The sequence below is a fragment of the Triturus cristatus genome, chromosome 3_2 (assembly GCF_964204655.1).
Source record: "Triturus cristatus chromosome 3_2, aTriCri1.1, whole genome shotgun sequence".
NCBI lineage: Eukaryota > Metazoa > Chordata > Amphibia > Caudata > Salamandridae > Triturus > Triturus cristatus.
Window position 1 is genome coordinate 840,465,389 of NC_140584.1, and position 24,531 is coordinate 840,489,919.

The 24,531-nt window shown below is 45.7% G+C and overlaps 1 protein-coding gene across 5 annotated transcripts in view; it reads left to right on the forward strand.

Annotated features, from left to right (window-relative positions):
• Positions 1-24,531, forward strand: part of POLDIP2 (DNA polymerase delta interacting protein 2) — a 260,669-nt gene that overhangs the window by 20,336 nt on the left and 215,802 nt on the right. For all 5 annotated transcript variants that reach the window (XM_085649090.1, XM_085649089.1, XM_085649088.1 and 2 more), the window contains one exon: positions 24,292-24,373. In XM_085649090.1, coding sequence (XP_085505216.1) covers positions 24,292-24,373 — 82 coding nt within the window. The remainder of the gene's footprint in view (positions 1-24,291; positions 24,374-24,531) is intronic.

Sequence of the window (24,531 nt, forward strand, 5' to 3'; positions counted from 1 at the left end):
ACACAAATTATTTACATAACCTTTTTCGCCTATCAGTCTGCTGCATTTGATGCCTTCTGTTAAATGGAACTCAGCTTAACTTTTAAAATGTACAGGTAATTCATCAGTTTGCCGAGCAGCCTAATCTTTATTCCAGTCTGTGCTTGACATATAGGTCCGGGGCGAGTTCCAGAGCAGTTCTTGGTTGCCAGTGGTATTTAGGAGGTGTGATGTGACTCTTGAAGAGCAGGAATCTTTTCATCACTCATGAGAACTGATTGTAGTCAGACAGGAAAAAGTACTGATTGTGGCATTGGTGATCAATTAAAAGGAGCAACGAATATCGTGGAAATCAGGAGTTGGAGACTATTCTTTTCATTAGTCAAAGGCTTTTCTGAAGCCTAATAATACCAGGTGGGAATGACTGCCTCAGGCGCTGCTTCAGTAACATCACTCCACATTTTGAGAAGAGTTGGTTCTACACCATATTTGAGGGAAAAACAGCTTTTAGAGGATGGTTTGGGTGTCAGAGAGGTTCTTAAGTTAAGAAAACAGTAATTGTTTTAAGGATCTTTGTTGGATGGGGCTATCAATGGGCATGCACTTGTTGATGTTAGCCAGGTTGAAGGTGCACCCTTGGAGTGAGATGTGGTAAGTTATGCCTGTAACTGTCCCCTTTTTAGGGACATATCTTTGAAATGAATTATGAATAGGCAGGTGGTCTGAGTGGGAAGCTGGAGCATAGGTTTCTTAGTGTTTCAGTGGTGAAGGTTTTTAGGATCAGCTTAAGGCCCTAGGTACCTCAACATCTGGTCTGATAAAGACTATGTTAGACATCTGACCTCATCGTTAACATTGACCGTCACCGACTTTAACTTCATCAATTGGTCACTGTCCCCACCCACTTGATGTGTCATACACTGCATGACATATTCGTCCCAAGAAACCAGCTATCCATCACAGGGAACACTCCCACCATTTGGGGGAGATCACCACAGCGTCAAATCTAAGCCTAACCATCCGTCAGTACCACCAAGCTCCCCCAGGTTTGAACATGATTATAGTCCGTACACCATTGAAGAGCTTTGAACTAACCGCGGTACAAGAAAACATCTTTGCTTCCTTCCATTCCGAGACAGTAAAACAATTCAACCAATGGTTAATTGGGTCATTCAACCTGATGATTCTTCTCAAAGCAACACATTTATAGGTCCACAAGAGGAAAGTTAGATAGTTCAAACTTTGTAAAATCTAAACCAGATTGTTAATGAATAAAGGCTACTTCAAGGGCAGTGCGGAATCAATAGAGCCTTCATTAAGAAGGCATAAAGATTCCACTACACCCAAAGCATACCCAAAGCATCACTGAGGCTGCACCCACCAAACAGCTGTTCAGATTAGTCAATTTGTTTCATAACCATTGTGGTTCCCAAGCAAGCAAAAAGCATTCTCAGGATCTCTGCAACGCCTCAGTGATACACGTTATGAAAAAAGTTACCAACCTCAAATCCTACTTTCACTTCAAGGTAAGCAGAGAATACCAGTTACTACCCTCCCATCCGAAACTGGTAACCACAAACACAGAACCAAAACTGCGTACCTTCAGACTACTGACAGAAAATGAATCTGTTGACTTAAAGACATAAACTTGGTAGAGTCCCCAGAAGAAACATGCCATCCAAATAACATCAGCAATTCAACTAGAATCCTCTACTTAAATCCCATCGAAAGACGTCAACTACTCCTTATCAATGAGCGTGTATCCATGCAAATGGAAAACATCCTTTGTTAAACCTGTACTAAAGAAACAGGCGCTTATCCAAGCTGCTCCAGCAAAATAACTGACCAATTTCAAATGGACTCTTTTAGGCTAAACTGCGGTCTCCCAGATCTCATCATTCATCAAACACAGCCCCCTTTTAGAGAGATAAAATGTTCTCAAGCCGGAAAGAAGCACTGCATCTGCACTACCCACTAGCTGGTACTAACAAAAGTGGCCGTTGTACTTCTACACAACCTTTTGTCAGCATTTCATAAACGTTAACCACAAAATATTTGCCCATAGACATGGAAACAGGCATCCACGGCACTGTGCTCGAGTGGATAAAACCCTACCGTCTGTTTGGATCCCATATTGTGTCTGCCACCATTCTAGTCGTCACCCTACTGTACACAAGTATGTGTCCCACAGGAATCAACAGTTGCACCCTTGCATTTTACCAGACTCTGTGAAATCATTTAATCTCACATGTTACAGCTATAATAATGATACTTGGATCATCTTAAAACTGGAACAACTTTCTAGTGTCAAGACGTATTCACTCAACAAATATATCTAATGTGTTTCTAACATTGGATGCAAGAGTCAAACCTAACTACTCTAAAATAGAAATACATATGGATTGTATCAAAATCATAACCTGCATCCTTTTGAATTCCTGTAATGGGACACCTATTGATAACAACTATTGAGGTTAAAAAACACTTAGAGCGGTTCTGGACTCAAAGCTTTTGCTTGAATCACAAACCAGCAATGTAACAAGAGACTCACGTTGACGTAGGTCTCCTTACTTAGGACGCTTATACAGGATAGAGGCCTCTCTGACCCTGGTGATATCTTATCTGACCAACACAAATGTACTTTACATTGGACTCTAACATATTAATAAATTAGTTGTCATGCTACAAAGAATCTAGAAAAAGGCAGGCAGACAGGTACTCAACCTAAACAGACTGGATCACGTTTCTTTCGCTATCAAAGCATTTCACTGGATACTAATGGAAAGAAAAATATCCTTCAAAGCAGTTTGAGTTGCACTGCTGCCCATTCAAGGGACAGGATCATCCTTCTTACAGTATGAACCTCGATTATGCACCAAAACAAGACTCCTTGTATCAAATATGGCTCTATACCTGATAATATCGCCTATCAAAATACCTAGGTGGGAGCTTCTCAGACATAATACTCTGAAATTCACTCTCAAAATGACCATTAACAGTCCTCAAGATAGCAGAAGTGAAATAAAGACCTGATGTTTCCTAAATGCTCCACCCAACTATGTCCATGCCATATCCCTGGATGACCTTTATTGTGCTGTTTGCAGTCCTATAGTCACACATCTTGCTTACAACCAGAAGCTGCTTATGCATACTGCCGCACCAGTTCTGGAGCACATTGTCCAGGCCATACCCATGACACCAAAACTCCACACTAATAGATCTGACGCCTACCAACACCCATTTCCCATCCAGGCACTACAGCTATAGTAATTACTGACGTGACTTCCTGAAAAGGACTTTGGAGCTTCGACATGAGATAGAAATGGATACAATCACAATAGGCCCAAAAATAAAAATATTCTGCATCATTCACAAGTTAAACTACAACCTTCACCTTTTGTCCCAACTTAACTGGTGGATAACCTTTTATTGCAAAGCCTGTTTTTAAACTATTGGTCAACCTAAACTCTTGTTCAACTTTTGTGTTTTTTAGGGAGGAGGCATATCACTTTATTTTTGTTTAAGTACTAACCTGTGGTGATGTAGTGATTTACGAGCTTGTGCCCCTCAATGTATTGATCTACTCAATGTACTGCTTGCAGTGTTGGGACATAAAGAATTGGGATCTATGTATTGTTACTGAACCACAAGCCCCACATGAGGGCTTTGATACTAAATGACCCCCAGGGCAACTATAGGGTCTCTAAGATTAGAGAGCAAGCCCAGAACAGTGAAAGTTCGCTGCATCTGAAACAGGAAAATAATTGGCAGCTTCACTACGCGGATCTTTCTTTATCCTAGGTCTTTTCAGGGGGCCAGATGGGTGGCATAGCTCTTGTAGCACATGGATGGCTTGATGTTTTAAGGCCTCCTCCATGCCTATTCACCAGTCCGCTTATAGAGGTCATCCAGGTGGTCCGGGTCAGATCTTATCTTTATCAGAGAGCACAGCTCATCTGCTCCCACTCTGCAGCCGATGGGTTTTCTGGGAACCCAACCTTTAGCCCCAGCCTGAACAAAGACCGCAACAAACAAAGGCTCAGTCCTTACCAAACATTTTTCCTTGCACTGTTGTACAGAGTTTCCTATAATTTCTGATGTGTGAGAAACGTATTCAAGGGAGTACTTTTTAGCCTACTTTGTAAGTACAGGTGGGAAAATAGAAAAGTCATTTGCTCTTGCAGAGTTCAACCCATAAAATCTTACCCCCTATCTGAAGGAAATGCGTTGGTTCCCTTTGTTCAGATTTTAATTGGCTGTGAGTGCAGGTAAACACTGGTCAGACCAATTCAAACGTATCAAGCTCAGAATGTATGCATATTGGAATTGGTCTTCTGAACGTGGCTGAGCTCCGTTTTTTCTCAAATAGAGGATACACACTTGCCAGAATGCTATTAAGTTAGTTGCCCAGATGCATTTTTGTATGTTTGGATCGGGGGCAGATTTATTAAACTGCAGTGAGATTTCAAGTGTTTTAAAATGTGCTTAATTTGATATAACAGTTTGTGGCAAATTGCCGGAATAAAGTACATTTTAAAGAAATGAATGAATAAATTGTGCTATGGACACTCAGCCATCAAACAAAAGAAGGGTGATCCGTATCTGTCTCTCAATCATATTGCCATATAAGTCTTCATCCTCTGGACCTGAAATTTGTATACATTTTATTTGTCCCTCACAAAAGTCAGACCAGTGCAGTTTGCAATTTATTTAGTCAATATAAATTCGTACAGATTTATAGATTAATCAATTCAAACACGTACATACACATATTGTAGAGCTCCCTATCAATAAAAGATCAGAACCAAAACAGCCACATCCTCACATAAAATCAATCATACCCACACAAACTAAGACGACCCATACATGCACACCATTAAAAACATTATTCTACCATACCACGTATTTTCCAGTGCAGTATCAATTAGCCAATATCCTATTGGCATCAATAAATGTAAACATACATACGAATATAAGCAAACATGCAAATCTATATTGAGTAAATAAATTACAAACTGAACTGGTCTGATGGATGATTACAATTCATTAAGAATGATTTGTTGTTTAAATATTGCGGAGAAGCATTTGTCTTGCTTCATTGGTTGTTTTTCCCCTGGTTTGCCTCTCCGTAATTAATCTTTCAGGAGCCCTCTTTTGTCCTTAGTTACTTCGCCCTTGTCTGGGCACTGATATGGTGCTCCATCATATATACTCAATCCCTCAAAACACTTGCTATTTGGTCCCAGATGTATGTTTTGTGTTTTTCCTTAACTGCCTTTCTCAGATGTCCTCATACCCTTTGTTGATTAAAGTTTGTTCCCGTCTTAATAGACCTTAATAGTCTCTCTGGAGATTTTTTTTAAAACTCCTCATTTGCTGGTGTTGTGTGTTGCACATGTTGGCAGTTCGAGAGCTCTAGCTTCATCTTTGTCAACAAGCTTTCGACACCTTGAAAAAGGCCATGTGTGCGGCACCTGTTCTCAGGGCCCCTGACTTCGCTAAGGAGTTCATTGTCCAGACAGACGCGTCGGAGCACGGTATTGGGGCAGTGCTGTCGCAACTCAATGATGAGGGTCTAGACCAACCGGTGGTTTTCCTATCCAGGAGACTACTCCCCCGGGAACAGAGGTGGAGTGCAATTGAGAGGGAAGCTTTTGCGGTGGTGTGGGCTCTGAAGAAGCTGCGGCCATACCTGTTTGGCTCGCACTTCCTGGTTCAGACCGACCACCGGCCCCTCAGGTGGCTAATGCAAATGAGGGGCGAGAATCCCAAGCTGTTGAGGTGGTCCATTTCCCTACAGGGGATGGACTTTAGGGTGGAACATCGCCCAGGAGTGGACCACGCCAATGCTGACGGTCTCTCCAGGTATTTCCGCCTTAGTGAAGAGGACTCCCAAGGGGTTGGGTAGCTCTCCCCACTTTCAGCTGGGGGGGACGCGTGTTAGACCTGTCAGCCCTTTGGCAGTTCCCTCCTCATTTTATTTTTTTTTATCCCTTGTTCCCTTCTCATTTTTTCTGTCTACTAAACTTTTTGGGGTGCTGATGTAGAGGTTCTGGGCGCCATTTCCTTCTCACATGAGGAAAAGGCGCAAGGTGCTCCACTGAGGTAGATAATGGGGGAAAGTAGGATTCACAAAATGGTGGCTCCAACTGTCACCTCAGCACCCGGGCCATGACTGCCATGGGAGGTTCCAGAACTTTCTGGACCTCTCTGGCAAGTCCAGCCCAAGGTGATAAATAGAGGTGGCAGGAGGGCGGCCATTTTAGAATCAAGGTGGGCTGCGGAGTAGGCAGGAGTGAGGCACCTGAGTGGTGAGGTGATTGCGCGGGATTGGGAGAGGACAGACCCTAGGGTCTGCGCGAACCCCCCTACCTAGTTGACATCACCCTCTATCATTTGACCGATCCCTGCACTCTGCCATCGACCCTGGGAGGCATTGTGTTCTGGTTAAGGATCCCTAACGTAACCTGGAGGCCTGAAGAGGGATACCGGGTGGGAATTGCAATTAGAACTGCCTAGACCTCCCTGGATGACATTTGGGAATCCAAAACTCCCCCCCAGTGGTGACAGCGACAGCGCCCCTCGTGGACTTCAAGGCAGGGAGCTGGGCTAAATACACCCCGGGCTAATCTGAACTGCTGTGAACCAAGCCCTTAAATCATTGCCTGCCGCCTGGCTGAACTAAGTTCCTCACCTTTGTGTATGTGAGGCGTGGGCCTATCTGTGGGACCCCGGTGGAGTCCTGAGGGATCGGTGAAGGCTGGTGGGGTGCTTGGACTCTCTGATGGGGCATCGCGCGCATCAGCTGAGTGTGGAGCTGACATCGCGCCGATCGATCGTTTGAAGCGGCGGCCAGGAAACTGACGGGCTGTGAGGCCACCCCCACTGGGTCACGTGTGCCGGACCAACAAACAAGCGCCGCCCTTCCAGCAGCCGGGTGATGAGGCCGCGCCCCCCACGAGTTGTGTCGAGTGAGAGAAACTGACGAAATCAGGGCCGCGCCCCCGCAGGTCGCGCTGCAGTCGGCAGCGGCGGGAGCGCTTGTCGAGTGAGAGAGCCTGACGGAGTCAGGGCCGCGCCCCCGCAGATCGCGCTGCAGTCGGCAGTGGCGGGTGCGCTTGTCAAGTGTAAAAAAACAAGCAGGAAGCGTAGAGGACCTCCGCTGTAAGCGCCGTGTGAGGTATTTCAGCAGGGAGGTGCCTAGGGAGACGCCCCCATCCGGATGACAGGAATTCCTCTTCAGTCGTAAGGACAACCATCTGGGAACTGGTTCCTCTTGTGCAGGACTGTGCCGACTACAGTAAGCAGGGTATCCCGGGAGGCGGGAGGTCAATTCCTGGGGGATACCAGCACTCGGACTGGCACGAAGAAGGTGACTGGAACTAACTATTGGGGAATACAGTCCTGTGCTCAGTGTGGGGAGGGGAAGTCTCTCAGCCAGCAATAATTGGGGATTGTATCTCTTTCTCTTGCTAACTGTGGTGGGATAAGCTAAGAAGGGCGACTCTAAGATTACAGTATTGATTGGAGTGAATTGTTATTTCCTCTGCAAGTTTAAGTTACATTGAGGACATGTGGAATTGAGTAAGATAAGTTTACCTAGAACCGAAACGTACAGGTTTGACCTTAGACATTAGAGAGAGTTCCTTAAGCAAATGAAATGAACTGGTTACAATTGTAATGTCAAAGTGAAAATTGAATCCTGAACAGAAAAGAAATGTTATAAAGTACAGTAATTCTTGTGCAAAAATCGGTGTAGTGTTCTTTTTGAGTGATGTGGCGCAGGATTGCGAGCTGAGTGGGATGCAGGCCTGAAAAAGCCAAATGGAGTGTTGAGCCAAGTGACCTGAGCCAAGCTACCCCTAGGACATAGGTCCAACAAGTTGGTGCTCAGCGGTGGGATTCCTTATTCAGTGCTTGCATCCGCTTAGTGGCAGTTTTGCGCGCATCACCACCTACACTGGATTGTTTTGACTGGAGTTTTCTCCAGATTGTTTTCTAATTGGAGGATTTTTGAAATTGTCCTGTGTATATTCCCTTTCTTGAGAAAAGTTCTTATTAACTGTGTTGGGGTCCCATCTGGCAGGATGGAATTCGAATTGGGTAGGCTGGAGGAGTATACAGCGGCCCAATTGAGGGAGTTCTGCCAGGAACGGGGGGTATTCTTTAAGCAGGGGGCAAAGAAGACAGAGCTCCAGGCAAGCTTAAGAGCCTGGGTTATGGCCCACCCTAGCGGGAAACGGGAAGAAGAACCAGGACTAGATCTCCTAGAAGAACCGGAAGTCCTTCTACCCCCTGGGAGCGGTAATATGGACGTGGGGTCCAGGGCCCCATCAAGAGTGGGAAGTAGCGCCTCGGGGGGGGAGCCTGTCCTCTGCTGACCTAGTTGATCGGAGGGAAGAGAGACAGCTTAGAATGGATCTGGCCCGGTTGGAAAAGGAGAGGGAGGAGAGGAAGTTCCTCCACGAGCTTCGCTTAAAAGAGTTAGAGCTCAAAGCCCTTCAACTTGGAACCCCCAGCAGTCCTAATGGTGGCAGCATACCGAGAGAAGTCTCGAGAGAGTCCAGGCCCTACCTGCCCAAAGACGTGGTTGCTAGCTATGGCATAGGGGATGATATTGTAAAATGGCTGGCTGCCTATGAGGTTTCTCTAAGAGCCCATGGGGTCCCTGAAGCCCAGTGGGGGGGTGGCCTGTATAGGTATATGCCTCCGGTGGGGAGGGATGCCTTGTTAGCGCTAGAACAGCCAGACCAGACCAGGTACCCCGTCATGAAGGTAGCCCTAGTAAGGAAATTCGGACTGACCCCTGAAAAATTTAGGCAGAGGTTTCGGGGCAGTCAGAAGTTGTCCACTCAGAATTGGGTGGACTTCTTGGATTATGCCAGGAAGGCCTTAGAGGGCTGGGTGCAGGGCAGTGATGTCAAGGACTATGAGGGACTGTACAATTTAATTTTAAAGGAGCACCTCCTAGAGAAAAGTTTTCCAGAGCTGCGTCAGCACCTGGTAGACAGCAAGCTAACTAATCCCAGGAAGCTTGCGGAGGAGTCGGATATCTGGGCGAGTACCCGGGTATCCTCAAAAGGGACTGGAGGGAATTTCCAAGGGGCTGGACAGGGCGCCCCCCAGAAGAAAGGGGGGGAAGACAAAAAGAGGGAGTTCTCTAAAGGCCCCCAAAAGAGTTCACCCGGGAAGGGAGTAGGATTCCCTCCTAAGGTTGTTCCCCACAAACCCCCTTATCCTGACCGTGGTCAGCAGCCTAGGGTTGTCCGATGTTACGAGTGTGGTGAGGTTGGGCACTATAAGGGGGATGCCAAGTGTCCCAAGAGACCACACCCTCCCATTGGAGGAAAGACCCCTGGGGTGGCGAGTGTAGTGCTCGGGGAGGAGTTGCCCCTAGATAAGGGAGGTGAATGGGCAGGGCTAACCTTAGTGTCCTTAGGGGATTTTGAGATGGTTCCTAAGACCCAGATGCCCTCGAATACTACTAAGTACAGGCAATGGGTCACCATCAATGCCCAGAGGGTGGAGGCTCTGAGGGACACAGGAACCAGCATGACTATGGTAAGGAGTCAGCTGGTGTCCCCAGAGCAGGTGGTCCCCAATGTAGTCCACCCGGTTGTGATGGCTGACAACCGAGAGGGTCACTATCCGGTGGCCCAGGTTCCCTTTGAGTGGGGAGGGGTTGCGGGTCCTCTACGAGTTGCGATCAGCCCTGCCATGCCGGTCGACTGCCTGTTGGGAAACGACCTTGAACACTCGGCGTGGAAGGAGGTTGAGTTCAGGGCCCACATGGAAATGTTGGGGACCCCTGAGTGGACGTTTGCCCACACTCGGTCCGTGACCACCCGAAGAGGGGATTCACAGAGGTTGGAGCCTGGGACAAAGGCCCAACCAGCTGCCGGAAAGGGTAGACGGGGACGGGGAAAGCCTGCCCCGGCATCTGACCCTCCAAAGGTGGATGGGGCAACTAAGGTTGTCCCGGAGTCTACGGAGGGGGATGTAACGTCCCTGGAGGGCTTGCCTACCCCTGCAGACTGGCAGGTGGAGGGAGGACCTACTAGGGAAGAGTTTTGTCGGGCCCAGAAGGAGTGCCCTACCCTTGAGGGTTTACGGCGGCAGGCCGAAGCCCAGGCAGCGGGTAACGATTCGGGGAACTTCCACATATACTGGGAAGATGGACTCCTGTATAGCGAACCCAAGGCTCCGGTGCATGGTTCATCCCGGGCCTTGGTAGTTCCCCAGCGTTACCGAGCCTTCCTATTAGGACTGGCTCACGAAATACCCTTGGCAGGACACTTGGGACAAGACAAGACCTTTGCTCGACTTGTCCCTCATTTTTACTGGCCTCAGATGAGGATTACGTCCGATACTTTTTGTAGGACGTGTGTAACCTGCCAAGCTAGTGGGAAGACAGGGGTGAAGCTGAAAGCTCCCCTGGAACCACTGCCTGTCGTTGGTACCCCCTTTGAAAGGGTGGGCATCGACATTGTCGGGCCATTGGATCCACCAACATCGGCCGGTCACAGGTTTATCCTGGTTCTGGTGGATCATGCCACACGGTACCCAGAGGCTATACCTTTGAGGACCATTACTGCACCTGCGGTGGCACGGGCCCTTATGGGAATTTTTACCCGGATGGGATTCCCCAAGGAAGTGGTGTCGGACAGAGGTACCAACTTCATGTCGGCATACATGCGGGCTATGTGGAAAGAGTGTGGAGTTACCTACCGGTTCTCCACTCCTTATCACCCCCAGACTAATGGTTTGGTGGAAAGGTTTAACAAAACCTTAAAGGGCATGATCCGGAGTCTGCCCGAGAGCCTGCGGAGGAAATGGGACGTCCTCCTACCTTGTTTGCTGTTTTCGTACAGGGAGGTACCACAGAAGGGAGTGGGCTTCAGCCCCTTCGAATTGTTGTACGGGCACCCTGTGCGTGGCCCCCTCAGCCTGGTGAAGGAAGGATGGGAAAAGACTCCCAGAAAACTTCCCCCGGATGTGGTGAGCTACATGCTGGCCTTTCGTAGCCAAATGGCTAGGTTGTGGAAGCAAGCTTCTGAAAACCTAGAAGCCAGCCAAACGGTCATGAAGGAATGGTATGACCGTAACGCTCACCCGGTGGAACTGGAGCCTGGCCAGAAGGTGTGGGTGATGGAACCTGGAGAGCTTAGCGCCCTCCAGGATCGCTGGTCAGGTCCCTTTGAGGTGGTTGAGAAAAAGGGCAAGGTTACCTACGTGGTAGATCTTAAGACCCCCAGGCAGCCCCATTGGGTGCTCCATGTCAACCGCCTCAAGCCTCACCAAGAGAGACCCGAGGTCACGTTAATGATGGTGACTGATGGGTCAGAGGAAGAGGAAAGTGAACCTCTTCCTGATCTGTTTGCGTCCCGAGAGAAGGATGGATCGGTGGAGGGAGTGATCCTTTCACCGTCACTAACTCCTGAACAACGGAAGGACTGTCGCCAGGTACTGGAGCAGTTTGCTTCCTTGTTCTCCCTTATTCCGGGAAGGACTCATCTGTGTACCCATGATGTGGACACAGGGGACAGCCCACCTGTGAAGTCCAAGTCCTACCGACTGTCGGATAAGGTGAAGGCTAGCATCCATGAGGAAGTTACCAAGATGCTAGAGCTAGGAGTAATTGAGCCTTCAGGAAGTCCCTGGTCCAGTCCGGTGGTACTGGTACCCAAAGCTGCCCCACCGGGCACTACCCCAGAACTCCGGTTCTGTGTGGATTACAGGGGACTGAATTCAGTGACAAAGACAGATGCTCATCCTATCCCGAGAGCGGATGAGCTCATTGACCGGTTGGGAGCTGCCCAATATCTCAGTACCTTTGACCTCACATCTGGGTACTGGCAGATCTCCCTGACGGATGGAGCCAAGGAAAGGTCAGCCTTCTCCACACCCGAGGGTCACTACCAGTTCTGTGTGATGCCCTTCGGGCTCAAGAACGCCCCTGCTACGTTCCAGCGTTTGGTGAACCAGGTCCTCTCTGGAATGGAAGCCTTTTCAGTTGCGTACCTGGATGACATTGCTGTCTTCAGCCGCAGCTGGGAGGACCATCTGAGTCACCTTCAGGCTGCTCTTCAGGCTTTGCAGCAGGCAGGTCTGACGATCAAGGCCAGTAAGTGCCAGATCGGGCAGGGGTCGGTGGTGTACCTCGGTCACTTGGTGGGTCGGGGTAAGGTGCAACCCCTCCAGGCCAAGATCGAAACCATCATGGCCTGGGAGCCCCCCAAGACACAGACAGAGGTCCGGGCCTTCTTGGGCCTCACTGGTTACTACCGACGCTTTGTCAAGGGATACGGTACCATTGTGGCCCCCTTGACTGAGCTCACTTCCAAAAAGCACCCTCGACGGGTGATCTGGACCGAGGGATGTCAACAAGCTTTCGACACCTTGAAAAAGGCCATGTGTGCGGCACCTGTTCTCAGGGCCCCTGACTTCGCTAAGGAGTTCATTGTCCAGACAGACGCGTCGGAGCACGGTATTGGGGCAGTGCTGTCGCAACTCAATGATGAGGGTCTAGACCAACCGGTGGTTTTCCTATCCAGGAGACTACTCCCCCGGGAACAGAGGTGGAGTGCAATTGAGAGGGAAGCTTTTGCGGTGGTGTGGGCTCTGAAGAAGCTGCGGCCATACCTGTTTGGCTCGCACTTCCTGGTTCAGACCGACCACCGGCCCCTCAGGTGGCTAATGCAAATGAGGGGCGAGAATCCCAAGCTGTTGAGGTGGTCCATTTCCCTACAGGGGATGGACTTTAGGGTGGAACATCGCCCAGGAGTGGACCACGCCAATGCTGACGGTCTCTCCAGGTATTTCCGCCTTAGTGAAGAGGACTCCCAAGGGGTTGGGTAGCTCTCCCCACTTTCAGCTGGGGGGGACGCGTGTTAGACCTGTCAGCCCTTTGGCAGTTCCCTCCTCATTTTATTTTTTTTTATCCCTTGTTCCCTTCTCATTTTTTCTGTCTACTAAACTTTTTGGGGTGCTGATGTAGAGGTTCTGGGCGCCATTTCCTTCTCACATGAGGAAAAGGCGCAAGGTGCTCCACTGAGGTAGATAATGGGGGAAAGTAGGATTCACAAAATGGTGGCTCCAACTGTCACCTCAGCACCCGGGCCATGACTGCCATGGGAGGTTCCAGAACTTTCTGGACCTCTCTGGCAAGTCCAGCCCAAGGTGATAAATAGAGGTGGCAGGAGGGCGGCCATTTTAGAATCAAGGTGGGCTGCGGAGTAGGCAGGAGTGAGGCACCTGAGTGGTGAGGTGATTGCGCGGGATTGGGAGAGGACAGACCCTAGGGTCTGCGCGAACCCCCCTACCTAGTTGACATCACCCTCTATCATTTGACCGATCCCTGCACTCTGCCATCGACCCTGGGAGGCATTGTGTTCTGGTTAAGGATCCCTAACGTAACCTGGAGGCCTGAAGAGGGATACCGGGTGGGAATTGCAATTAGAACTGCCTAGACCTCCCTGGATGACATTTGGGAATCCAAAACTCCCCCCCAGTGGTGACAGCGACAGCGCCCCTCGTGGACTTCAAGGCAGGGAGCTGGGCTAAATACACCCCGGGCTAATCTGAACTGCTGTGAACCAAGCCCTTAAATCATTGCCTGCCGCCTGGCTGAACTAAGTTCCTCACCTTTGTGTATGTGAGGCGTGGGCCTATCTGTGGGACCCCGGTGGAGTCCTGAGGGATCGGTGAAGGCTGGTGGGGTGCTTGGACTCTCTGATGGGGCATCGCGCGCATCAGCTGAGTGTGGAGCTGACATCGCGCCGATCGATCGTTTGAAGCGGCGGCCAGGAAACTGACGGGCTGTGAGGCCACCCCCACTGGGTCACGTGTGCCGGACCAACAAACAAGCGCCGCCCTTCCAGCAGCCGGGTGATGAGGCCGCGCCCCCCACGAGTTGTGTCGAGTGAGAGAAACTGACGAAATCAGGGCCGCGCCCCCGCAGGTCGCGCTGCAGTCGGCAGCGGCGGGAGCGCTTGTCGAGTGAGAGAGCCTGACGGAGTCAGGGCCGCGCCCCCGCAGATCGCGCTGCAGTCGGCAGTGGCGGGTGCGCTTGTCAAGTGTAAAAAAACAATCAGGAAGCGTAGAGGACCTCCGCTGTAAGCGCCGTGTGAGGTATTTCAGCAGGGAGGTGCCTAGGGAGACGCCCCCATCCGGATGACAGGAATTCCTCTTCAGTCGTAAGGACAACCATCTGGGAACTGGTTCCTCTTGTGCAGGACTGTGCCGACTACAGTAAGCAGGGTATCCCGGGAGGCGGGAGGTCAATTCCTGGGGGATACCAGCACTCGGACTGGCACGAAGAAGGTGACTGGAACTAACTATTGGGGAATACAGTCCTGTGCTCAGTGTGGGGAGGGGAAGTCTCTCAGCCAGCAATAATTGGGGATTGTATCTCTTTCTCTTGCTAACTGTGGTGGGATAAGCTAAGAAGGGCGACTCTAAGATTACAGTATTGATTGGAGTGAATTGTTATTTCCTCTGCAAGTTTAAGTTACATTGAGGACATGTGGAATTGAGTAAGATAAGTTTACCTAGAACCGAAACGTACAGGTTTGACCTTAGACATTAGAGAGAGTTCCTTAAGCAAATGAAATGAACTGGTTACAATTGTAATGTCAAAGTGAAAATTGAATCCTGAACAGAAAAGAAATGTTATAAAGTACAGTAATTCTTGTGCAAAAATCGGTGTAGTGTTCTTTTTGAGTGATGTGGCGCAGGATTGCGAGCTGAGTGGGATGCAGGCCTGAAAAAGCCAAATGGAGTGTTGAGCCAAGTGACCTGAGCCAAGCTACCCCTAGGACATAGGTCCAACACACATGTTGGCAGTTCGAGAGCTCTAGCTTCATCTTTTTACAGGACTCATTGAACCAACTACCACGTTTCAGATTATCACACGATTTTCTCCTGCGTGAGGTGACCAGAATATGGATAGCTTCTTGGAAATAGCATTGCAGTTATCTAGAATGGTTTTGAAGTCCTCTGTTACAGAGACGTAGATGGCAAAAAGGTTATCTTCTCTAATATCCATCAATCTGTTCTTATCTTTTAAGTATTTATTCACATTCCATTTCATTGATCTCCTATAGAAGTTGTTATAAGTTGGTATGATAGCAGGGATATGCAACTAAAGCATAATGAATCCTTGGTTACTCTGTGGGTGCTTTACTACCCTCATATCCACAACCAGGTGCCACAGATCATACCTGAACACGATGTAATCGATCACGCTGGAGCCCCTGTTGCGCCTAAAAGCGTGCTTGGCCAGGCTTTACAAAGTAGTACGGCTGTTAAGAAATCCGAGATTGGAGTTGCATAACAAATTTAGGAACAGTCTGGCATTTCTCAAATTGCTCAATTTAATCATGTTTGGGGTATCCGGTACTGGCATGTCCCAGCTTGTCTCGTCCTCTCTGCTAAATGGATCATCCCACAATCCTTTTGGGGGGGTGGGGAGCAGACATTGAAATCTCTGTGCATTATCATAACCTGTTTGGTGTTAGCATTTGTATCAGACAATCCCTCTGAGTGTTTCATCGTGTAGCACAAGTTGTTCCTCAGACCTTCTGTGGGGGATTGAGTTAAGGTAGACATTAATTATATCAATTTTTAACATTTGCTTGTTTTCAGACTCCTGGAGAAGCCACAAGGACTTCCTTGGCGATGGTACTTCTATCGCTTCATAATCTAGCTTTGACAAGATCCAAATTGAAAGATCCCCCTTTTTCCTGTAATCTGGTAGATCTGATTGCTTCTGATTTAAATTCGAGGTAATCAGCAGTTTAGAACCAAAGATACTATTCATTTGGACATTCATAGTAAAGCCTAAAGCTGTTATGTTGTTTTCTAAACAACTGTTTAAGTTAGTATGCAAATACGTGAAAATTGAAGTATTCTGTCAATATATACTATAAATGTATCACACATTGTTGCATTGTAATGAAAGTAAATGCATCAGCTATTGCAAATCAAATAAATAAGAACTTGTATGGCCTGAGAAGAGAGATTTTAAGCAGGGGTGTGGAATTTCCATAGCCCGATGCCCAGGACATTTTGTTTGAGGTCAAGGGCAACAAGTATTCATGTTTATTTTGTCCTTTTTGACAAGTAGGCCCAACCCCTGACCGCACAAGCCCTTCAGCTACCAGATTACAGTACCACATTCTAGATCATGGAAGGGCATTGTAATATTTGTGTCCATATGTTAATGCTAAGTTATAAAAACAATGGGGTGACCCTGTGTCCCTCAGAACCTGGGTATAAATGATAAGAAAGACAATGGTTCTGTCGGATATAACCAAACAATCACTTTGCTTACAGCAATTAATGAAAGAAGATTTTTTGAGAATGATTACATTCAAAGGACCACATAGAGCAAACAACAAAAATACGACATAAATCACAAAGACCTCCGATTGGCAGGGTGGTAAAATGTTCTTTTATATATAAATTGCTTCATTTATATAAACACCCATAACAGTCTTCTTGCAAATTATGGCTGCCAAAGTTATAAACATTGAGGTGAATAAGTGACAAAGTGATCAAAGTGACAGAATTGATGTGCAATATATACAAAGTGAATACAAAAGTTTCTATGTACAAGATAAAAGTCGGCCAGTATTTGAAAGAGTACAATGACGCCGTTTCCCGGGGATTTCTGATTCTATGGGAAAGCGAGTCTTGGACTGGTCCTAGGTACTGTCGACGTTTCGACTCTTTATGTGCGATCTTGTATCGTCACCTGGGTCTTCATCAGGACTTAAATATTATCGGTGGCAACCTATAAAAGCAAGTAAAGCACGTGTCACCAACTATTTGTACAAAAGTCACACGTATATGGTCCCGACTAGGCCAACATAGGCCATGACTCACCTAGCCAAAAGGTCTAGGATGACCCAATATTCAAGTTTTGTAGATCCGATGTATTCATCCAACGGAGTATCTAAAAATTAATTAAAAATGACGGTCAATGGATGGGATCATCAACCCATCACCATTAATTGAAGAGCTCATCACCCAAAAGTGGGATGTGAAATGACAGCGTGGACTCATTAAGTCTCAGCGTAATAATTAGATCCAAAAGGATTCTAACAGTAAAACTGGTCAGGCAATGGGACACAAATGACCATGAAGCTTATCGATGCAGGCCATTCTAGATATAACGATGTGGCGGTGAGATTGACAGCTTGTTAGGAATCAATTACACCCAGGGACCCACCGTGAAATTCGTCCGAAAAAACGATGGCACAAAACACTCGTTTGCAAGCTCTACTCGTGACAGGCTTAGATATTCTAATGGCATAAAGGAAGGACGGTATGCTCACCTGAGAATTCAATTATGAGCTGAAATGTTTGACGGTACGTAAACCGGTGATTCGGTTGGGAGCAAGGGCAGTAGGAAGACTCTGACTGCGTCTGCAAGGGAAGCCACACGGGCAAGCTTAGTTAAAACCGCCACAGGGCAAGAGCGAAAAGGAAAATTATTCCGTCGCGCTAATGGAAGGACTTACTTGGGAGGAGAGTAACAGACTTCTGTCTCCAGAGCGGTGCTAGTTCCCGCGTCTCAGTCCACCTTTCGTTGCTATTGGAAACCAGCGAGAGGCAGATCAGCCGGGATATATAGTGACAACCCAGTCCCTCCCTGTTGTGACGTAGGACATATAGACACGCCTGCGCGGTTGCTTAGCAACTAGAGAAGCGTTCTGGCAATTCGAGCGAGCCCGCCAATGGAAAGCAGTGGCTCTTTTCTGACGTCAAGTATGTTTATTGGCTGTTAACATGCAGCGATAAAATCAAGGCCGTCAGAGAGGAAAAACAATTCCTAAATAAGTTCCCGCGTGTCATTGGTGCATCCCGTTTCTTATCCAATTAAATATGGACACGAACCAAAATGATGTCACATTGTAAAACGTGCCAAAAATAAGCCAAACATAAATGGTCATGTGTAAAAATGTGTTGCATTCTCCGTGAGACCTACTGAACATAGTACACAATTCTTTTCTTTGCAAATAAAATTAGAACATTAAAACAATGGGTTACATGAAATGCAATGTTTGAAGAGCAGTACATATCGATATCAAACCCAATCCTTAAGTTATATCAAACCTGAAAGGACACAACAATTTATCAAGAGATAATATCACATCCCAGCAGGATCATGTGGATGTGCAAACATGTTGCAAAAGACATGGTGAATTGTTTTACAGGGAGCAAATAGAAATCACACATTGTGTACAGCAATTTAAGCAATAGAAAAGCTATGAACAGAATGGCAACATGAGTTTGGAACCTGAATAAATCAAAATGGTAACAAGTGGTAACTTATGGATAAGATGTAAAAAATCAACATGACACATGGAAAATGAGCCTTTCAATTAAGTTTAAACAACATGACATATAAGAACGTGGATTTGAACTGAATTAGGCTAACACTCGATTGCACCACATAGCCTGCTTTAAGGGAACGAGAGTTCAATGCCCAAAAACCTTTGGAGTAGTTAGAGGGAAGAAGGAACCGTTATAGCCCACGGTTCCAGTTGAACCATATATCTAAGGATTTTCTCTAAACAAATCCAAACTGTTATACTGTGTCAGAGGATTGTATCTATCTGCGTTCTTTTCTTTTTTGATAGGGCGTGAAAAAAGAGAGCCGTTACAACCTTTGATTACAGTTGACCCATCTGTCTAGAGGTTTCCTCAAACTCATTCAAACCTTGTTGTACTGTGTCAAGGGAATATATCCATCTACATTCCTTTCTTTTTAGATTGAGTGTGATTGAACCACATCTTGGAGCCAGAGTGACCTTTTCCAGCACACACCATTTGATATCCTCAGGCAGGTGGTTATGTGTGAGATAATGATCGACCATGGGGGCCCCTTGCGTTTTACATCTGATGCGGCTCATATGTTGGAGCACCCTCACTTTTACCTTTTGTGTGGTTTGGCCCACATACAAAAGACCACAAGGACAAATTATTGCGTAGATTACGTTACAACTGTTACAATTTGTAAAACCGTATGATTTGTAGGTTCTGTTGTGATATGTGAATGAGGGACCTTCCAATGTCAAAGAACAAGCTTTACATTGGCCACACTTAAAATGGCCCAAGAGGGGAGGCAAACCCAGGTAATCTCTGAGTCCGGGGGTTTTGGGTGGTTCAAGATATGCCTTGACGACATTGTCTTTCACATTTCTCCCTCGTTTGAAGGCAAATAGGGGTTCCCTAGTGGTAGGAAGCTCACTCAAAACCAGGTTCCAATATTTTTTCATGATTTTCTTCATGGCATTACTTTTACTATTGAATGTGGTAACACATACAATACTCTCATTTTTAGTTGTTCCCTCCTTTACTTGCAGTAGTTGGTCCCTCGGGCAATACCAGGCGCGTTTCCGTGCCCGTTTCAATAAGCCAATGGGATAACCCCTTTCCTTAAGGCGAGTGGTAAGGATGTCAGTTTCTTTAAAGAAATCGGTTCGTCGTGTACAATTTCTTCTTAGTCTCAGGTATTGGCCGTACGGAAGATTATCCCTAAGGCTGCGTGGATGATGAGAATCGTATTTAAGGAGTGTATTCCTTTCCGTAGGTTTGCAATATAAATTGCAAAGTAGCCGTCCATCATCTGCTTCAAATGTGAGATCAAGAAAATCGATGGATTTGTTTCTCTGTGCCTTGGTAAATTGGATATCAATTGATCTCGTGTTCAACCAGTTGTAGAATTGTTCAAGTTCCTCAACAGTACCCGTCCAGATCATCATGACGTCATCAATGTACCGTTTCCAGGCCGTAATCTGATTGATGAATGGATTTGAAAGGCTGTAGAGATGTTCCTCCTCATATGAATCCATAAAGATATTCGCCAGGCTTGGCGCATAAGTAGCGCCCATCGCGACGCCTTTACATTGATAATAGAACTGCTTCATGAATACAAAGTAATTGTGTTTCATTGCAATTTCTAGAAGGCCTATCAAGAAGTCAGTTGGTATCCAATGTGGTCTTGGCCTCTTATCGAGGGTAGCTCTAATGACATCCAGGGCCTTCACCTGTGGAATGGAGGTATAGAGCGAGGATACATCCAATGTAACCAATAGTTGGGTTTGTATGTCGAATGGTTGCCCCTCCAATAGCTGAATAATGTGCATTGTATCCCGCACATAAGATTTGGTCTCTGGTATCAAAGGTTGGAGGAAGTGATCTATGAACTGATTGAGAGGTTCCAGAACCGATTCGCATCCAGAGACAATGGGTCTCCCTGGCGGTTTGTCTAGGCGCTTATGTATTTTTGGGAGGGTATAAATAGTTGGAATCCTAGCTTCTTTCTTATTTAAGAAGTCACATTCTGGTTGGCTTAAAAAACCTTTTTCCACTCCATCCATGGTTATGTCCTCGATCAATGTTTTAACATCCGACGTGGGATCTTTTGGTAAAGGGCAGTAGCTATCTCGAGCTGCCAATTGAAGCTCTATTTCAGCTATGTAATCTTGTGTGTTTTGCAGCACCACCGCACCACCCTTGTCGGCGGCCTTGATCACGATGGCATCATTGTTTCCCAATGTAGATAATGCCAATCTTTCCTGCTTACTGATGTTATATTTTAAGTATTCCCTCTTTTCCATCAGATCCATAATTTCTTCAAGGACAATTCTCTCGTATGCGAGTATTTTCTCACTCATCATATACGCACATGGCATACACGTTTTTGCTAAAATAGTATTTCAAACGTATTTTTCTGAAAAACCGTTGTAGTTCAACCTTAACATTGAAGGAATCAGGGACAGATGTTGGTACGAATGTTAGCCCTTTTTCCAGGACCAACCTTTCCTCGTTAGATAGTGTGTAATCGGAAAGATTAATGATTGGGTTTTGAGAGCTAGCAGATTCCTAACAAGCTGTCAATCTCACCGCCACATCGTTATATCTAGAATGGCCTGCATCGATAAGCTTCATGGTCATTTCTGTCCCATTGCCTGACCAGTTTTACTGTTAGAATCCTTTTGGATCTAATTATTACGCTGAGACTTAATGAGTCCACGCTGTCATTTCACATCCCACTTTTGGGTGATGAGCTCTTCAATTAATGGTGATGGGTTGATGATCCCATCCATTGACCGTCATTTTTAATTAATTTTTAGATACTCCGTTGGATGAATACATCGGATCTACAAAACTTGAATATTGGGTCATCCTAGACCTTTTGGCTAGGTGAGTCATGGCCTCTGTTGGCCTATTCGGGACCATATACGTGTGACTTTTGTACAAATAGTTGGTGACACGTGCTTTACTTGCTTTTATAGGTTGCCTCCGATAATATTTAAGTCCTGATGAAGACCCAGGTGACGATACAAGATCTCACATAAAGGGTCGAAACGTCGACAGTACCTAGGACCAGTCCAAGACTCGCTTTCCCATAGAATCAGAAATCCCCGGGAAACGGCGTCATTGTACTCTTTCAAATACTGGCCGACTTTTATCTTGTACATAGAAACTTTTGTATTCACTTTGTATATATTGCACATCAATTCTGTCACTTTGATCACTTTGTCACTTATTCACCTCAATGTTTATAACTTTGGCAGCCATAATTTGCAAGAAGACTGTTATGGGTGTTTATATAAATGAAGCAATTTATATATAAAAGAACATTTTACCACCCTGCCAATCGGAGGTCTTTGTGATTTATGCCATATTTTTGTTGTTTGCTCTATGTGGTCCTTTGAATGTAATCATTCTCAAAAAATCTTCTTTCATTAATTACTGTAAGCAAAGTGATTGTTTGGTTATATCCGACAGAACCATTGTCTTTCTTATCATATGTTAATGCTGTTCGAAGTTGTATTTATGGTTCTTTATTACAAATCCTTTATTATTAGGGTGAGGGCTCTAAGGAAATGCAAATTGAGATTGCTCTGCTAACAGTGGTTCCAGTATAAAAATGTGTACACACATTTGCAAAGTTTAACAATATGAGACTATGTATAATGCTTCTATAATGCTCTCTGATTAGATGCAATGTATGCATAAGCTTGAATGCAAAATTGATGATTCGTTGCTTTCAAATAAATTGTTCATGAAAAAAAATGCAACTGATAAAAAATCGTTTTGGTAAACTACTGTGAAATTTTGGGTACCTTTTCTTTGAAGCATCATTTAGTAAAATGTGTTGATGCATGCTAGTATTTCCCAAAAATATTCATACTGGAAAATCAGGTTAACCAGTTTCAACAAAAGTATAGGAAACATGAAAATAAACAATTACTGGCAAAACCAATGGGTATGCCATTGCTGGTCAGCTTTTTGGTTTTGTCAATTTCTGTGTTGTTTTGACATGGTTTTTGTAAAACTTTATTGCTGTGGGAGCTGCTGGGCCCTCACCATTATAACAAAAAATGGCAAAAGCAAAAATATATTTGGTCTCAAAAAGCACACATTGCCTCAATAGTTCCTGGCACTGAACAAAACTATGTTGCGCGCAGATATGCACCTTCTGAAAGAGATACATAGAAGTTTAATAAAAACAAAAGGTCTTGGTTAATGCCAGACCCAAATAGGGGCCCAATTCCTAAAGTCACAAAAGTACACCCATACTCTGTGCCCTTGCATTAGTGCACATTTACGGCTTTCATGAATTCACAAGAATTTACAGAAGTTGGTCTGGAAATAGTACTCCGAGAAAATATTTGTGACCTGCATTATAGGATGAGCAAAATATGCATGTGTAAATTTACTCATGTGAAAATCTGTTGAGCGGTAACAAGTTCACATTTCCACCAACCACTTTTTTCCCCAACCCCTGAAGAACGTTCTCATCTGCCCACGTACGAGTAAGTTTCCAATGTATCTCTATAAGGGAACATTTTTGAGACAAGCTGATGAAAACCCATAAAGCATGCAAGTTAGTAGGTTTCCATAGACTCAAAAGGACATTCCAACTGTGGGGGAACTATCGCTTCCCGCTACCTTCAGCCCTAGTATGTAGATCTGCGTAAAGGTGGCAAAATAAGAGAATTGCTATGATTCAAACTCTACTATGGTATGAACTCTGGCATAATCAGAGAGGCTATTATCAGAGCTCTTCTCTAATAAGATTGCTGCCGTAATGTGTCGCTGCACTACATGGCACCAAAGGGACAAGTGGATTTTGTTACAGGATTAGTAGATTTATGAAGCAACCTGTCTCATGAACCAGTAGATATTTTATTAAATTCGACACCCCTGTTTGTCATGGCCAAAAAGGCAATGGCCTAGGGCCCCCACCTTCCAACAGGCCCCTGGGAAAGTGGTTTTCTATTGCATGTCTCTCTTTATCTCAACCACTGTCCCCCTCTCTGAACACATCTACATCTTACATTCTTTTTCTCTCTACACCGTGTTATTCTAAGGATTTTTCGGACCCTGGGCAAGACACATTTCAGCTGCTTTTATATGACCCAATTTATGAAAGTATAAGAATAAGTCAATGTTGTTGGTATCGTGGAGTTCAAATAGCAGAAAATGTGTTATTCAATTCAAAGATGTTCTGAAAATGGATCCCAAAATGTATCTTGCCCAGTGCCACAAAAATCCTTTAGATGACACTGGGCCTGAGATCTCTATGAACAACTATGCAAAAGCACCATATGGGGCACCTAATTGGTCTGCAAGACCAATAGATCAGGGCCACGGCCACATGTAGAAAGGCTGTATTGTTTGCATGTTTTTGTTATAACATCTTTCAGTGCTCTAGAATCTGTCTATAACGGGAATTTCATAACATTGCCCAGGTCAAAAATATGCGGGAGATGTGCTTTGGACACCGGAAGCTGAATTAAATCTGAAGTATCTGCAGTGAACCAAAAAAATAAAGAGGATTCTGGTTATATGGGCTCTTAGATGTAATAATGGTGTGCATTTGTAACTTATTAAAGTTGTATATTTGGTGCTTTGGAGCCTGAAATCCTTTACAGTGCGGTTTACCATCATAAGTGCCTGGGTCCCTTTATGTGTTTCGTTACTAAACAGGAACATTTATGCGTCAATAATGTATGCCCCGCCAATACTCGTGCTAATTTGACTGATGAAGCTATTGTATGTTAGTCTATTTCCAGCTGAACTACAGAGAACCAGGGAAACTGCATGTGAATGAGGCATAAGTCCTCCTAAATAGACCCTTCTACATTAGAGTGCACGCCCTCTTGCGCAGTTCCGGAATGGGATGAGGCTTCTGAAAACTTTTTACTAATGTCTTTACTGGACACACTTCAAATAAAATAAAACTGTGCTGCCAAAGTTCAACCTTACTTTTTTTCCCTTCCTATTTAGAAACAGACCAGAAGGCAAAGTGCTTGAGACGGTGGGAGTATTCGAAGTGCCAAAACTACAAGGAAAATATGACACTGGGCAGGTAAGTTTGGTTATCTTGCCAGTAGAGAAGGAATGGATTTTTACTGTGCATCAAAGAGATTGCTAGAATACTATTGGTCTGCATATCTAGACCCATAAGAGCTTCTTGATGCTCTGCTTCCCTAAGGCATGAAAGGAAAGAAACAGCGGTCATGAGTC